An 18,741-nucleotide genomic window follows, 5' to 3' on the forward strand; every position below is an offset into this window, starting at 1 on the left:
ATAACTCTTACTGAATACTTATTTTTATACATGTGATAAATACATATCAGTATTGCTTTCCCATTTTGATTTTCAAAGTCAAGGAGTCTAAGGTACAATTCAGAATTGGAATTATGTATCTAAGCAAAATGGAACACCCTCCAGACTATCTCGAATGTCACATCTAATTAAGGAAGATAGTAATTTAAAATTGTGAACTCAAGGATCTTGCCATGACTATTTGATCTGGAACATTAATGACAATCAGATCACCTTCCAATCCTTCCTTGGATGACCGTTTCTTGATACTTAGAGATGGTGACAGTACCATCTTCACCTTGATGATGTTTTTCTTTAGTTATCTTCCTTCACGTTATTAAAAACAATTAACTCATCTCCCTCCAGAACTCCTTAGTCACAGTTTCACATCCTTGAAATCAAGTTTCCCTCCATACCAAACATTTCATTTCACCCTGATTTAAGTGGCAAAGGTAACCTCATTTAAATAACAAATATTTCTATATTCAGAAAATTTAAAACACAGGATTGTGACTTCCTTTGGTAGAAGACCATGCTTTATTTTATATATTTTTATGTTTCTAGGACCTATTCATAGATATTGGACCATAGGATTTTAGGTATTGCTTTTACTTGGCAAAGAAATGAATGAACCCATGAATGAATGAATCCATTTTAGCTTTGACATTACTAGATTAAAAATAAAGCAGCAGTGACATATCCTGGCCTCAATAATATTTAGTGAGTTTTCTTGAGACTTTCTAATGATATTGAAAATTTGTGAATTCCTGATCTGGGATATCCTCTGCAACAGAAATTGTAATTGGTAGATACTAGATCTTTTTTTTTTTTTTAATCTGCTTAAATAAAATTAATAAACTTAATGATATATCATTAAGTCTATAAAAAGTAAGAGAAAATTGCTTGCTGAAATAGAAGTTGACCTATTAAAATTATAAAATTTTGTAGTTGGTTTCAAGGGACTTAATTGAGAGATATGTATATAAAAAGATACATGCTAAGTGTCATTGGGATTTAGAGAAAGTAGAACTATTGAATGTAGCACACTGACTTGACCTATTCCAGGGACATTGTTCTGGAAATAGTCATTCCAAAAATATGTTATGCGGAAGATGCTGTATACAAGTATGCATGATTGGGTGGGAAATAGTAAATTCTTTGAATCATGATGTATTAGAAGATAACCCTGTAGAGACTTTTATTCGTCTTACTTGGACTCCAATCTAACTCGTAGTACATATTCTAAATCTTTTCCCATATGGAAACAAATATGTTTACAACATATTTAGATACAGTATAGACTGCTTCTCTGAATCTTTTCTGTAATGGATGTTTGTATATATTCATCTTGATATTTAAATCTGTGGCACTTAGAATCTCTTTGGTATTACTTTTTCCTTATAGAAATAGTAATTATATGTTTGTGTTTATTAATTTTACTTAAGCAGAGTTTTTTAAAAAAAGAGATCTAGCATCTACCAATGACAAATTTCTGGTGCAGAGGATATCCCAGATCAGGAATTCACAAATTTTCTGTAAAGAGACCCTCAGGGGCATGAGTCCATGAGGTTCTGTTGCAACTACTCATATTCATAGTAGTTTGAACACTATCATTGACAAAATACAAACAAATGACCAGGTGTAATGACATACACCTGTAATTCCACTCCTGGGGAGGCTGAGGCAGGAGGATCATCAGGTTTGAGGGCAGCCTGGGCAACTCAGGCCTGACTCAAAATAAAAAAATAATAAAAATTTAAAGGGCTGGGAATGTAATTAAGTGACAGTGAACTTGCAAAGCATTTGTGAGTTCCTGGTTTTTATTTCTGTGTATTGCAAAAACAAGCAAACAAACTAACAAAGGAGTGTGGCTGTGTTTTAGGAAAGCTTCTCTTACAAAATCATGTGCTGGCTGGTTTGACTCATGGACTGTAGTTTGCCAGCCTTTGCCCTAGGGAATCAAATAAACAAAAATGCCTGATGGCCTGGAGTTTATAGTCTACTATTTGTCATGTTTAAAACTCCCTTATCTGTTTTCTGTTTATATTTGGGGGAAGCAACCATCCATATTTTTTTCAGTTTCACTTACTGGTTGACAAGATAGCCTTTTGTGGCAATGGGCTGCTATTTTGCACATTTTCCCTTCCCCCGCCTGTTCTCAGGAATTCACAAACAAAAAGGAAAAAAAGAAAGAAACAAACCCATCCACCATCTCCCAGTTAGTAAAATGTGCTCACATAATTCTTTTTAGGACCCAATTCTCATGTAGGGAGAAAATCAGGGCCTGGTGAGATGGTGCACCATTGTGGATATAAATATGCCTGGGTGGGTCTGGGTGTGTTTCTGAGTTTCTGCAATTGGCCTGTGTTGGCAACTGGTCTAATTTCTCATTACTTCTCTTCTTAGGATGATTATTTTTTTAACCTGTGTACTGTCTTTTGATTTGTCTGGTTTTGACTTTTTTCCCCAAGTAAGTTTTTTACAACTTAATATTCAGAGTATCAGATGAAGCATTCACATCCTTAGGAAAAGCTTCTTTAAAGAGCTAATGTGCTGAGGTTTCTTTTATGACTTCTCCCTTTTACATCTACCTATTGCTTACTTACATCATTGTCCATAAATTCTCCTATCGTTTAATCCCCCCTAAATTCATATGCCTAAGAGAATATTTGTAATGTTTGGGGGTTTTGTGTTGAAATAAAAATGACCTTGTTGGAAAATGTGCATTCTGTATGTATTACTATTTCTATTCTACAAAATGTATTCTGTATTAATATGAGTGCACATTAATTATCTAGGAAGTTACTGAAATATGTTTGTTTGGGGTATATTGGACATATGAAATGATTAAGTTTCCCTCAAGCTACTGTTCTCCTTTTTTTTTTTTTTTTTTTTAAATCTGTGGTGCTAGGGCTTTGTATGAATGCTCGGCAAGTGACCTACCACTGAGCTATATCCCCAGCCCAAATGTTCTTCTTTCTGTAAGAGTAGTAGGCAAACAATTTTTGGAAGATCTTGAGATTCATTTATTTAATTATTTCAGCAAAATATGAGTTTGGCTCTCTGGGTTATAATTTACCTGGTTGTTATTCAATTGTTATTTGCAGAGGGGTTGTTAGGAACAATCTGGAATACCTGGATGTAACCTAGCTCTGTCTTTATACTATGATCAGGTTAACTTCACTTAGCCTCAGTCTCTATGTGAAGTGATGGGAATCATGACTTCTGTATGGTTTAAATAGGACAATAAATGTAATTCATTTTACAAAAGAATGTGGCATTGACAGCTAATAAAAATGATTAAATCATGAGAATATATTTTATCTTCAATTTAACATTCTATTATATACCTTAGAATTCTTTCCAATATTGCTTGGTATTCTGGTTGTCTGGGGAGGTAGTGATTTGTCTACACAATTGTGGAAAATGATTTTTTTCCTATATCATGAAACTAAGAGAAAATTTATTGTTACATTTTAAATTTGAGAATCTCAATACACATTTGTTTAGTTAATTGGGTACATATGTTAATAAGACTTAGAATCAATGTGAACCTTATGGAATTAGCACAGAATAAATATGCTCTTGAACTCTGAGTACTTAATTCATTGCTTTTGAAAAAAATACAATTTAAATTAATTTAATTGGTCAGTAGTCTTTTGTCAGAATATTTTGTGCATAATAACGGACAATAATCTGTTGGTTCAGAAAGAAAAGTTTGCATTTTACAATCAGATAAATTACGTTTTTTTGAATGTAGTGTGATAGTATCTATCATTTCTGCCTGAATCTGTAGATTTCTCCACCTCCAGCCCCCCACCCCCACCCCTTTCCTGTTGTTTGTATTGGTACTTGGGGATTGAATACAGAAAACCTTAATGGTAACTGAGCTATATCTCTAGCCCTTTTTAAGATAGGGTCTCACTATGTTGCCCAGCCTGCCTGGAACTTGTAATCTGTTGCCTTTGGAGTTGCTGAGATTTACAGGCTATTTACATAATTTACATAAATTTACAGATTTATGTGCCACCACATCCAGCTAGAAATTGTACATTTTTATTTACCTGTTTCTTTTTGGTACTACCTTTTCTCATCCATAAGCTTATCTCTCTTCTCCTCCCTCCTCCCCTCCTCTCCTCTCCTCATGGGTGCTAGACAAATACTCTGTGTAACCACAGAGTTACACCCTCAGTCCAAAGATTTTTTGTTTGTTTGCTTAATTTTAGTTGTCTTTAAACTTTCTTGTGCTGCAGTGGGCTCTGTCATTGACTGTGGTTTGGGGGATCATGTAGGTAATGCTGCCCCCCTCTCCCACTCCAGCACTCTGGGAGGTGACAGATTTCTTTTAATGGGATCCTGTTCTGCCCATTCATACTCTGCCTTCACTACAGTTGTGGTGTTTACACTGTGTCAGCTTTTATTAAGATGAATTATGATCATTTCCATACAGCTGGGTGGCAGTTGTGGGAGTTTACATTATCAAAGCAAAACTCAGACTTACTCAGCCAATTTAGATGTCAATAAAACATTTGTTACTTATTTTCAGTTTTATCATTGGTTGTAATTTATACTTAGATTTGAAAATGTTACCATGTGTGACTGAGTTTATTTTAATTAAGTGTATAATTAGGCTAATGAACCTTGTAAAAATGTAGTGGTGCAATCCTTAATATAATCTAAGCAGTTAAATTTCTAATTATGCATCCAAAATCATGTACAAAGATGCAGCATTTCAATGGCTTGCTTTCTGTGACTGTAGTTTTACTTTGACTTTTTAAAGAGAATTGTTCAAGAACTGTGAGGAAAGACTTGAAAGAAATGTCTACACAATTGCTTATTTTTGTTTGTTTGTTTAGGAAAAATATTTGGAATGGAAAAAGATGAAGGAAACAGTAGAAGAGGAGGAATGTTTGAGACTAACCAGAAAAAAAATCCATTTGCTTGAAAAGCATATAAACTGAATAGGGTTTACATTGGATTTATAGGGGAAGTGTGGTAGGATTTTTTTTTTAACCTATCTCTAAGCTCTATGGTTATTTCTTCATGAAAGTGACCAGTGCATTAATAAATTAATAAATTAATAAAGTGCATTAATAAATATATCAATTTTTTCTTTCTTTCTCTCTTTTTTTTTTTTTTGGTGCCAGGGAATGCCCTGGGGCACTTAACCACTGAGCCACATCCTAGCTCTTTTTATTTTTTTGTTTTGAGACAAGGTCTCCCTAAGTCGCTGAAACTGGCTTTGAACTTTCAATCCTCCTGCCTCAGCCTTCTGAGCTGTATAGGCATTCGCCTCATGCCCAGTCCTTTTTACTTTTTATACAGTAGTCTCTTCTTTTGATGGAACATGTGCCCCCACAAGGAACTCTGGCACTACCTGCCAGTAGCAAAAACAATTCTCTCTACCAGTGCCCAGTCATGCCCAAAGGTTAGGAACCTGGCTGACTTCAGGGACTCTCTATGATAAAAGTGTTGTGGGAGCTGCTGTATCACAGATGGTAAATATCCACTGTTTTAGAACACACACCAGTTGCTGGGTTGATTTTGCAGAATACATACCTAAAATTTGCTTTTAATGTTCCTTTGATATAGCTTTAAGTTTAAAGTGATAGGTATAGAAGTAGAAATATTATATGCTTGCCCCTACACATTTTATGGGAAGCTGAATGTGTGTTATTGCTACTTCCATTTGATTTCCCCTTAGAAGTTCTTTTCCTTCTCAGTCTGGCTGTTATCAGTTCAGTTTTCTTGTGAGTTTTTTTTTTTTTTATCATCATTCATTTCTATTCCTTTTGTAATCATTTTCACCTACTGGAGCAAATCAGATAATTTTGTAGATCGTACCACTTTACTTTTTAAATTAATTCATTCTTTTTGAGAGAATGATTCTAATAGTGTGGTCAAGTACTTAGAAATCAGCAGGCTACTAACTTCACCTTAATTCAGTCTGTTCCTTGATTCTCTGATCATTTGCTCTGTCACTCAGGGTGAAGTTCTTTGTCCTGTGCCCCCTCCCCCCTCCATCATGTCTATGAACCCCAGTGATGAGTAAAAGGATTCTGAGTTATTTGCATCTATTAACGTAATGTTAGATTCTAAAGTCTTGGTTAATAAATTTCCATTATATTTCTTGGAAATGTGCTACTGTATTTATTTATGATTTTTAGCACTTTTATTGTATATTTGGATTACTGATGGATTTGGCCATATAAGAGAACCTATTCAGAAAGACAGTCATTATATAAACAAAACATGGCATGCTTTTTTACTAATAGGAAAACAATATCTAGATAAACACAAACCATTGACCTATTTATTTGAAAAGAACATTGATAACACTTGTAGAAATAAAATACAAATTTCTGAGTTTCCTGGTTTTATTTATTTAGTTTGTTATTTAGGGATTTTTATCTTGCCATGTTTTCCATGCTGGCCTGGGATGCCTGGGTGCAAGTAAGTCTCCTATTTAAGCCTCCCATGTACCTGGGACTGAGGACATGCACCAGTGCACCAGGCCTTTACACTGTTTTAAAGTGTTATAAATACTGAAAGGATCTATTGAATATAAATTCACAAATTTTGGGAAATTAGTAGTTAACTACTAAACAAGTGTCATTAAATACAGTCAAAGTATGTTTCCCTAGAAATTTTATGTGAGTTATTTTGGGTTACTCAAAATATTTTGGAGTACTTAAAAACATATTTATTAGTAGTCACTTTTGATCATAGAAATGGAAACATGTAAGAAAATTACTTATGATTTTTCTCAATTAAAACTAATCAACTGGAGTCAATCTTGGAGCAGTATATTTTTATTTCAGGGACTGTATTCCTGCACTTTAAAAAGGTGTTCTAAGTCTGTAGAGGTAGGTGGTTTTTAGCAACAGGTGTGCTGCATCACATGTGTGGCTATGTTATGATTACCTATGGAGAGTTGAGGCCTCTTTACCTTTAAGATGTTCTTTTCATGTCTGCTTTGAAAGTCAAGTAGCCAAGTGAGTTTTTCATGTTCCAGTGGTATCAGTATCTGATTTAATTTGATTTCTCACATAGATCTTTTCCATTCATCAAATTATATATTATTAATTTCTTTGATTCCTCTGTAAGAACACTGCAATTGAAGATAGAAACAAGTTAAATAATAGGGATGAGTAGATTGTGGTATGATGATATTTTAATATCTTAATTTTGGTGTCCTATGGTGTGGAATCTCTCTTTTCCTAATATGGACTGAGACAGTTAAGTTGCTCATGCAGGTAAATATTGTACTTTATTCTTACATTGAGTTGTGATAATTTTTACAGTTATAAATCCAATGTAGTAGAAGGTAACTAAAATCACCTACATGATTTATTTACTTATTTTTACTAGTCATTAATATTTTTAGATTCTAACACAAATAAATGCTAATCCTTCATTGATGAATTACAAAAGAGAATTTCAGTATTACCTCTTTTTAATATTCTTGTACGTTGGTAGAATTGATCTTAGTATAATGGCTCTTTATTATCTTTAATGATAAGCATTAGAATGAACTTGATGATTTTATAAATACTCATGAAAAAAAAAGGTTAAACTACAGAATAACAAGTGAAATGAGACTTTTGCTTCAATTGCTTTCCATTCTGTGGCATCTGTAGTATAAATGAAAACAGCACTGAATCTGAATTCTGGTCACTAGCATTCTATTTTACAAAAAGCTTGTTAGAAATATGAGACTTGTTTGCCTCCGTGAAACTCAATCATCCATTCATTCAGTTGTCATTTATCAGACCTTACTACCAGCTAAGTGCTTGAGTGCATATTACTAAATCCCATCTCCTTGATCTTCTAGGAGCTTGCAATGCAATAGTAGAGATAACTTGTATATACAGGAGAATGAGATAAAGAGCCATAGGAAAGATATGCCTACTGCTTAAGTATAGAAGAAGGAGGTATCTATTTGGGTATATTTCTAGTGGGAAGCCTATACGTAATCCTGCAAATTGTTATTCTGTTGATAAATATATAGAAATTATGACATCTTTAACTTCAAAATATATGGGTTCTGAATTCTAATATCTGAGCATTTTTTTGCTCCTCAATGAGGATTATGAAAGAAAGTGCAAACTTAGAAAGTTTCAAAAATAATTTCACCTAAAAATTCATATTTAATCATGATACAGAATTTATGCCAATTACCAAGTAAAAAATAGCAATCACACTAGGTTAAAATTCTTGTTGCTTCTGCATCTTAGGCATTTTTTGTTTGTTCTGAGATATATTGAGTGTCCTGTAATTTAAGAAGTTAGTTGCCCCAGAGCAAGCATATTAATAATTTTTTTTCCATCTGCATCTTAGAAAGTTCATTCAAACTTCTCTTTTAATCTGAAGTTTTAGTACACATATGAGAACATCAAATAGTGACTGACATTATTTGAAACTCTTGCTGACTTTTTTCTGTTTCTCTTTAAATGGAAATATTAGCAACAAATTACTTCCTTTACTGGGTAGTCCTAGCCAGGTCTGGTACTCACAATCTTAGATTCTATTAAATTCAAGTGACATGCGTGGAGAATCTATTATTTCTAAAGTCTTTCCTATTACCTTCTGAAACCTTTAGTGCCATGAGGTTAGCTGTTCCTGGTTAACTTTTCTTTAACAGAAAGGCAGAGGTTGCCATCAGCAGTGTACCTGCTGGCTTAAAACAGAAAATTACAAAAGCCATGCACAAATGTGGGCTCATCCAGCTCCACATTGTGGTACCCCCCGACCCATTAGGCAAGCTGTGTTTGAAGCAGTTTTCAACATACACTATAAAGATTTTACTGTATGAAGCTTGTTTCAGAAATATAAGCCAGCAAACGATTTCTTATATTTATTGAAATGGTGCATTTCTACACATCATTTAGACAGTTTTGATTTTTGTCTTTGTATTAATCATAACTTAGTGCACCCCTTTATAAGGGAGTCTTTCTAAACACGATATCAGCATTAAAGTAATATGACATTGTGCATGGTGGAAATATTCCATGTGTAATAATTTGCATCCTTAATGTTCCAGAACCCTGGGTTTATTAGTAAAACGATTGGAGAAAGGTGGTAAAGCTGAACAAGAAAACCTTTTTCATGAGAATGATTGCATTGTCAGGATTAATGATGGTGATCTGCGGAATAGAAGATTTGAACAGTAAGTGTGTGGTGGCTGCACTGTGGTCCTTTTCTGCTTTAGGCATGATGGAGTATAGTCAGTTGAAAAGCTCCAAACATGTCTGCAATCTCTGTGTACTGTACCTGTTTTCTGCCACCATCTAACTTTTAACAATTTAACCAAACTCGAGGTAATTAACACCATTAGACTGTATTTCAGAATGACCTCTGACCAATAGAGCTGGTCTTGGAATAATCTGAGCCCAGTTTAGGTTATACAGTGATGCAGTTCTGTTGCTTCTTCACATTTTGAGAAACTGAGCAATGTGCTTATCCTTTAATTCACATTTTCAATTGTTGTACATAATGTGCCTTACTATAAAAACAAACAAACAAACAGAAAAAGACCACAATATTGTGTCTTCAATTTCCTTTTTCCTGACTGAGGACCTTATTCAATTAAAAACAAAAAGTTGGCCAGTTCCTGTTAAAGGGGCATGTGTGAGCAGAATAATAGTGAAGAAGAACCATGGCTTTGAACATTTTAGGCAAGGACTCTATCGCTGAGCTATACATCCCTCCACTTTTTTGGAGGGTGGTGGTGGTTGTGGTGGTGGTAATTCTTGTTCTTGAGATTTTCTTGCATAAACAATCTTGAATTCATTTTGCTGATAACTGATAATTTCTATGGTTTCCCAAGTTTATTTCTAAATTTATTTCTCTGAAAACTCAAAGGGCTCCTTTATTAGGGAAATATTTAATAAATTTTACAATTTGTATAGATTGTCTCCTAGGGAAAAGGCTGCATTTGATTTCTATTAATATTAAAATTAGAATGTCCCTGTTGTTCTTAAAACTGTTGTTTAATAATTTACAGTTGAGAGAATACTATTGTATTTTGTCCATGATCATAGATAATTTTGCCATTTTTATTTAGAGAATGACAAATTTATATTTAGAGACATAGCTCTGCTTACATCAGAGCTTGCAAACTTGGTTAATAAATGGATTATCAGAATTTTGCTTTTCAGTTTCAACACTCTGTCAGTTCTTATTGCTTAATTAGTATACTTAATTAAGCTCATAATATCTTCTAGTCTGCTGGTCTTAATTTGCTAATCTTCCATTCTTTCTCAAACCCAGAGCACAACATATGTTTCGCCAAGCCATGCGTACACCCATCATTTGGTTCCATGTGGTTCCTGCAGCAAATAAAGAGCAGTATGAACAACTTTCCCAAAGTGAGAAGAACAATTACTATTCAAGCCGCTTCAGTCCCGACAGCCAGTATATTGATAACAGGAGTGTGAACAGTGCTGGGCCTCATGCACTGCAAAGAGCACCCAGACTGAGCCACCCACCTGAGCAGATAGAAGCTCACCCACGACTACCTCATAGTGCACACCCCTCCGCAAAACCACCGTCAGCCCCAGCTCCGGCCCCACAGAATGTATTTAGTTCAAGTGCAAGCAGTGGTTATAACACCAAAAAAGTAGGCAAGAGGCTCAATATCCAGCTGAAGAAAGGTACGAGCTATCTTATTTTTCTTTGAAATTGCTTTTAAAAGTCAACTGACTAATCCAAATATCTTGAGTTGATTGTTTATTTTGTAGAACCCAAGGCCTTGTACATGCTGGGAAAATGTTATAATAAGGAGCTACATCCCCAGTCTAGCACCTTGAATTTGAACCTAGTACAATGTGAAAGAACTGATATACAAAGATTAAAAACAAAACAAAGACCTTGTTTTTCTAATGAATTAAAAGCTGTATTTTTATGCTTTTCATATTCATATGCTATGTAGAAATTAAAAATGAAAATTTTAAAAATTAAGACTTCATGATATAACTTTATGAAAAGAAAGTATCAGGTACTGTTGCAGTAAAATTTTTGATAATGAGTGGAAAATGTTTCAGGGCATGACCTACCAAACAAAACCAAAGTGAGAATTTGATTGTTTTGGCAAATATGGCCCTCAAAGAGGCCTCTAGAGGTTGTCTACCTCAGTTCCAGATGGGGAATGACTGGTTTGTGGCTGTTAGTTGTTTGTGGTAGGTTGCCAAGAAGTCAGGTCTTGTCTCCTTGTCTCTTACTTTTCCAGAATACTACATTGCTTTCCCTCTCTTCCCCTTCCTTCCCTTCTTCCTTCCTTCCTTCTTGGGAATTAAACTCAGGCTCTTGCATGCTAGGTAAGTGATCAACCACTGAACTATATCCCCAATCCTTTTTTTGATTCAGAATCTCTCAGTTGCCCAACTTGTTTGGAGCTTGTAGTCCTGTGCCACAAAGCCCACTCATTGCTTCTCTTTCCTAAGGTGAAAGGTATTACTAATTGTTTGTACACTGTCATTTAAGTGTCCCTTTTCCATAGATGGTGGATCTATGTATATAGGGAATGTGCTGTTCCAGTTTGCTGCCTCTACAGCTCAGAGCAGTCTGCTGGAATCCACTTTCTGGTTTTCAACTGGTAAACAGAGCACTGAGATATACTTTGGCTGTTCATGCTCCATTATATCAGAAGATTTTGATATATTTTTAAAGCATGTCTTTTGAAATAGTGTCATTATAAAAAATATTTTTATGAGCTCACCCAACTCCTGAACTTTGATGGAAATTAATCCATAGAGTAATTTCCTCATGTCACATGGCTGTTGGCAGAAGATTCCTATTCGAATGTTTTCCATATCCTGACATTCAGACAATCTTCTTTCTATTTGGGGTAGCATTTACAAGGTTTTAAGCTCTGCAACTGCTATTTCCTTTCTAAGTCATATTCTTTCTTTGAACTTTTTGTGAACCACAAGTTCCTTATTTCTGGTTACTGATTTTCAAGCTCCAAATACTTGGTTGACATGATCAGGAGTTGACAGCTTGCCTGCACCACTTGCAAATACAGAGCCTATCAGCAGAAACCCTCTCTAACTGTTAATTCCCAAATGATAGAAATATCAGATCCTTTTTCCTCATTTTTTCTCTACTTAAATCACAGGCACTAGTTTTTAACCAAGAACTTATCAAGAACTACAAATAGAGTTGTATAAAAATAAAAGTCTACCTGAAATCTCTCCACAAAGGTAGAGTATCTTAGTTGGCCATTGCCATAAAGGTATTAGTTTAATAAATATGGTTTTTCTTTTAGATTGATGGAGGAATATTCATTTAGTTAATTATAGTTTTCCAACAATCAGTAGGCTTAACAAATTGTGGTTATAATATGCACTTTATTAATGAAGTGAAATTTTATTTGCTAGTAAGAGAACTATTTGGCCGAATACAGGAATTAGTAGTTTTATTTTAATAGTGTTTAGAAAGATATGATTGCATCTACACAAGCTAATTTAGAAATGGTATGCTTAATCAATATAAGAAAAATTGAAGTGGTGGTTTACTTTTAAATATTTTTCTGACCTTGAGTAATCTAAATGATATAGAGCCTCATAGATGTATCCTGATTTTAATTTACTGTGAGAACGTATAATAAAAAGTGCATACTACCCGTGCAACTGCTAATTCTTAAAATATTCTACATAAACATAAGTTATGTTTACCATACATAAATAGGAAGAAGAATACTGATTGCCTTTGATTAGGACTAAATAAAGACAATTTAATAATAGTGATTTTTATGAGAATTTAACAAGATTTTATTGTAGTTAATAATGTTTTTATCAGTTATTGTTACAGTTAACATTTTAAACATTTTAAGGAAGTATATTAATATATACATAGTATATGTTAGTTTGAAACTTTAATATCAGTTCAATGTGAATTAGTATGCTTCATGTGGCAGTGATTATTTAAAAACTGGTATTCTTAGTTCTACAAAGAGGAGCCTTCAGGATGATGCCTCTTTGGCATAATTTTGGAACTATGTCATTTAACATGACAAAATATAATAGCCCCAATGTACTTGCTTCCATAATTATGATTTCTTAATATTTATTGCCATTTGGCATTCTCAAATACCCTGCTCTTTTGGAGAAATTAGCTTTTTAATAAAGTCAAAGGAGAAGGTCAGTAATCTGTTTCAGTCAGTTCAAAATGTTTTGTTGGCTTTGCTAAATGAAAATTGATATCTATTTATCTTTCTTTTAAAGGTCATTGTGTGAACTTTTAGCTTACAGATTTAGGGGTTATTGCTGATATTTTAATAGTATTGAGGTTCATATAACAGTCAGTCTTTGTAGTTCATACAAATTAATATTATAAAAGGAGAATAATTTAGAATTCTTTCTTAATAAATGTTATTGCATGTCATTAAGAGTTCTGTGAAAGCACAGGGACATATGGAAACGTCCCAACAGAATAATTAGGAAAATTTCTTATAGACAATATGCCATTCAAATCTTCTGCACTGAAGACTTAAAACATTAACAGTCTAGGCACGTTAATGTGGTTTCAGACTAGAAGTAAATGAATATTTTGTTTTAACTACAGAATATTTATGGTGGGTATTGTTACTGGTATAATCAAGTATTTATTTCTGCTTTCTTTCTTCTTTAATTCACATTTCTATTTGCTCATCGTTATAACATCTAATGTTATACTTTTTATTATAATTTTGTACTGAATCCTGCATTAAATTAATGTACTCTAGATTTTTTAAGTTTATAGAGCACTATACTCTCATAATGAGCAAGTATCTTCTCTAATATTATGAAAATGAAACTAATATCCTACGAATTAAGGTTTTAAAAATGTTTAGCTATTACTCATTATTTTTGTTATATAAAAAATTTTATTATAATAAATTCTGATTGATTAGAAGTTTGTCATTATGTTCGAGGGTTTTTTCCTTGCCACATTTTGGCTTATTGCATGGTCATTCTCATGACATACAGCGCTTTTAGACCCTGTATGGAACTTATATAGATCGTTTGTCAAGAAATCTGCTAAAGAAGTGAGAATTATAGAAATCAAGAAACTAAATTATAAATGCCTCATTAATTTTAGTACCTTTCAGCATTATAGGGTGAACTTTAGATTTGGTGGCCATGGTCTGAGGTGAATCATTCAGTGAATAATTTGCCTTTGGTGGCCGGGGGTGGGGGAGCAGGGAATATAAGTGGTAACTATATAATCTTTTGTTAAGTTCTCTTCCAATTAATTGACAAAAGTAATGCAGTTCATTCGCTTAGTAAATAGCTGTTATTGTGGTTGTTCTTGTAGTTTGGGGAGAATCTCTTACATGTATCTAGAAATATTTCTCATTTCATTATTCTCATCTCACTGAACATTTTCTTTTTCTCCTTTGCTTCTACCTTTTACTTTTCAAAACTGGATATCATTCTTGCACAATAATATTAGATTATTTAGCTACCATGGGTTTCCACAAAAGTTTTTTTCTTTGTTCTCGTAAAGCAATTTAATTTATTTGATACTTAAAGACTTAAGATGGACTTGAAAACTTTCAGCAAGCATATTTGTATGCTAAAACCTTCCTCTGTTTTTGAGAACATTGCCATTTCTTTTTAGATGAGTGATTTTCGATAGGTAAACCATTTAAATCTTAATGTCAGTTAACGTGAAAAAAATATGATAGTAGTCTACCTCGAAAAATTATTACACCTTTTTAAGTATTAGAGAAAATGTTGGGCATTGTGAAAATTACAAATCTTTAAGTTGAGGTAGAGAATAACAAACTCCTTATGTAAATATGTATACATGAGTGTGTACACGTGTAACATTCAAGATACTTCATTTCAGTTTAAAAATTTTCTTTCATGTTTAGGTACCGAAGGTTTGGGATTCAGCATCACTTCACGAGATGTCACAATAGGTGGCTCAGCTCCAATTTATGTGAAAAACATCCTCCCCCGAGGTGCTGCCATTCAAGATGGTAGATTGAAGGCAGGAGATAGACTCATAGAGGTGAGTGACTTTTCTAGGTACTGTGTTCCATCATTCCTGAAAAGTTATGTTTTCAAGAGTCAACTTGTAAAGTATTTTCATAAAATGGATATTATGTATTTGTGCAGAAGTGTGCATCCCCAAACCATGTATTTCTGTTCTACCTCAGGTTTTCCCACTTTATCTAACAGAGTTATACATACATTTTGTTTATGAAATAAAGTGATATCTTATTATGTATAAGTACCATATCTATAAGTTTGTATTTCTAGAGGGCTTTATAGTTCTGTCTGGCATGGCTATGCTTTTTTAAAAAAATCTACTTTTTAATCAGAGCAGAGATAAATAAATAAAATCAGTGTGTCTTGAAGAAAGGAACAAGTTTGAAATGCAGTGTGGAGAATGAAGTGAGATGCAAAAGTCCAATAATAAAACAGTTTCTGAAAATTTTCTTCCTGTACTTCATGTTTTTTTGGTTCATTGGTATTTGAAGCCATCCTAGAAATATATACATGTATATAATTTCTGTCTGTGGAAATATTTGTTCCTGTAGGGATAAAAGGGAGAGACAAATGGAGAAACAGGATATTTTATTGGCTGTTTTTCCTAGTGTTTTCTGTAGAAAACGTATGCTAAAGTTCTTTCTTTCGTGTGTGTGTGTGTGTGTGTGTGTGTGTGTGTGTGTGTGTTGCTGGAGATGTAATCTGGGGCCAGGCAAGAGCACTACCACTGAGCTGCACCCCAGCTTCTGTGCTTCTCCTTCTCCTTCCTCTTCCCTCTTGCAATCTTGCTCCTTGTCTTTCTTAGTAATCACTTTATTTTTAAGTCTCTTTTTTTCATAATTTCTTCACTTTTACAACATTACAAAAGCTTTTGCTTGTCTTTTTGAGCAATGGGAATGGCCTGGAAGCTGTATATATTCTGAGTTGGACTTGATTTTCTATAGCTGTCAGCTTTGCCTTAAATCTGAAACTTTACATTTGCATGTTTCCCACCCGACTGGTGTGAAATTGGATATCTAATAGTTGCATTCATATAATGGTGAAAATTTGGCAGACTCAGTTTTTTTCTGAGTATCTGAATATTTGGAATCTTACAAAGAAAAAAATATTAATGGATTCATTTTTTTCTCTTTTATCTAGATTTTTTTTCAGTTTTCTTTGAACCTATTATCACCTGTTTCCTGCAATTCCTTAAAATTAGTCCTGTTGAGCTGTAGACAAAGGTTTTAGTAGCAAGGGCCAAGTTTCAAAACATATTTTAACCACAGGAAAAATTTGATATTAAAATTTAAGTAATATACTTATTTTCCATGAATAACATTATTTCTGTCCAAAATAAATAATATGAAGGTATTTTGAAAGAAACTTATGTTCTTATTTTGTCAAGTATAAAGTGCTTTCTAAAACTGATGTTATACTTCTTGTGAGATAAATCAGTGAGATTCCAGGAGAATGGGTTATTCCAATTCACTTTTTCCTACTAGAATTTTCTTATAACATGGAAACAATTGAGAAGAAATATTGCTTTCATTTCAAAATTATCATTATCTTGTAGTGATTCTTCTGTAATGTTTGATGTTTTACATTTTAAGCATAATTTTTTCTTCATTATTACTTTCCTGAAACTTAAAATATTTATGCCAAATTATTTTCTATTTTTTATTTTTTCTGCTTCTTATCAGAGTAATACTGTTTTATTTTAATATGAGAAGAACAGTGATACACAAGACCATTAAAATATCAGTTCAAAGTCAAGATTTGTATTGACTTGGCATTTTAGATGTTTTCGTTTATTACTTGTTGCTTGTTAATTCCTAGTGCTTGTAGCTTTTGTTTTATTGATGTGCACTGAAAGATTTATTACTTCCTAGCATTCTTCTAGATATCTGGCCTAGGGTTTTTTTTTTTTTTTTAAATCATATAAGCTTAGTGATAATCAGGTCATGGCAGAATTTAGCATGAAATAAGTTATATTTTATACCAAATATGGTCAATTCTAAAACATGTGTCTTCTGTTAACAATCTGTACAGGATTGCAACTGAAAATTTTTTATTTGTTTTTAGGTAAATGGAGTAGATTTAGCAGGCAAATCCCAAGAGGAAGTTGTTTCCCTGTTAAGAAGCACCAAGATGGAAGGGACTGTGAGCCTTCTGGTCTTTCGCCAGGAAGACGCCTTTCACCCAAGGGAACTGGTGTGTAAATTTAGAGCACATGAAAGATTTCTGATGTACATGAGCCAGGGATCTGGGTTAGCTACCTGATGGTGAATGTTTATGGAGACAGTTTCTAAGGAATTTCTTTATTTTATATTTCTTTCTATCCCTAACTTAATATAAGCATTTTTTTGTCTTCCCTACTCTGACTTGGAAATGGATATCCACAATAATGAACATTAGGATATTTAAAAACAGATTGTAGGGGTATTTTCCAGGACATCAAATATTTATCATTATTCACTTTCAGATGAACCAGTTGAATAAAGACATCAGTGATCTCATAACTGTCACTCCAAAGGCTGTCATCAAAAGCTTGCCATCTTCTCCCTGGCACATGACAAAATTTCATATTTTCTTAGTAGCTTAGCCAAATGTAGATGGTCACATATAAAAAGGAGTTTCTTGAAAAAAATTACTGAAAATAAGAAGACCTAACTGTCAATAAGTCTCAGGGCTATTAATGACCAAAAAGATCACATTGTTCGGAATGACATAAATGAAATAAAAAGTCATTTGTTTGGAACAAATCTACTTTACTTTCACTGCTTACATCAATAAGTTCAATTACTAGAAACATTTACATGGCATTGGTGTGAATGAAATACATATATTAAATATACATTGTTCTGAATGTTTTTTCTTCAGAAAGTACAATGTTTCAATTACATATAAAAATGACATGATTGGAGAAATTGCCTTTTCTTTTTATGTGGTGAGAAAATTGCTTTATTTCAAACATAAGTGGTATTTAAAATGTTTCAAAACAGTTTGTACCTGGTTAGAATATTTGACATCTTTTTCAGCTAGCCTGTTATTTCATCTAAAGGTAAATTACTGTGTATAAATTTGGCAAGGTTTTAAGGTACAGTTCCCAAATTGATCATATAGACCTAATTCTCTTAGGTTATAACTCATGTATGGATGCATCATTGTTGACAAAATTTTTTTTTGCTTATCAATAAGTATTTTTGTTTTCCATATGAATTACATATATTCATATAAATAGTTATTTAAAATAGAGTTTCTTTTCAGTCATTAATTTTGCATCCCTTGGTCCTAACACTCTCTGTGATTTTGTGGAAATTTCATATGGTGATAGGGGTTGAAAAGTGAACACTTTTGTTTTAGGATGATTTTGAATAAATTATGAAAGCTTCTTTATATTTAAAAATGTTTAATGCATTATTCCTCAATTTAAATTCAGTTTTCCATGTTCCCCCCACTGTTATCCAATTTTGTGCTTAAAATGCCACCTGATCCTAAATCTGGAGATGTCTCTATTAAATTGTAAATGAGCACTTACCAAAACAACAACTAAGCTTTCCATGTGATTTGATGAAGCTTTAATTCTTCCTGGGTGTATCCAAGCCATGATAGTTAGCATCATTAGACTGCCAAAGCTTCCACACTGCTCTTCAGCAGCCTTCTCAGAGTGAGTGCCAACGTATAGACAGCCCAAGGTTATTCAGGTTCTTCTGGTCCAATTTTGATCTCTCAGGCTTCTGTTTTTCCCGTCTGCTGCCTC

At 33.4% G+C, this 18,741-nt stretch overlaps 1 protein-coding gene across 20 annotated transcripts in view; it reads left to right on the forward strand.

Moving 5' to 3' along the window:
* The window catches only part of Pard3 (par-3 family cell polarity regulator), a 660,013-nt gene that overhangs the window by 388,154 nt on the left and 253,118 nt on the right, over positions 1-18,741 (forward strand). For all 20 annotated transcript variants that reach the window (XM_027928488.3, XM_027928495.3, XM_071599891.1 and 17 more), the window contains 4 exons: positions 9,062-9,187; positions 10,291-10,673; positions 14,879-15,018; positions 17,064-17,192. In XM_027928488.3, coding sequence (XP_027784289.2) covers positions 9,062-9,187; positions 10,291-10,673; positions 14,879-15,018; positions 17,064-17,192 — 778 coding nt within the window. The remainder of the gene's footprint in view (positions 1-9,061; positions 9,188-10,290; positions 10,674-14,878; positions 15,019-17,063; positions 17,193-18,741) is intronic.

The sequence above is a fragment of the Marmota flaviventris genome, chromosome 12 (genome assembly GCF_047511675.1).
Source record: "Marmota flaviventris isolate mMarFla1 chromosome 12, mMarFla1.hap1, whole genome shotgun sequence".
Classification (NCBI taxonomy): Eukaryota; Metazoa; Chordata; class Mammalia; order Rodentia; family Sciuridae; genus Marmota; species Marmota flaviventris.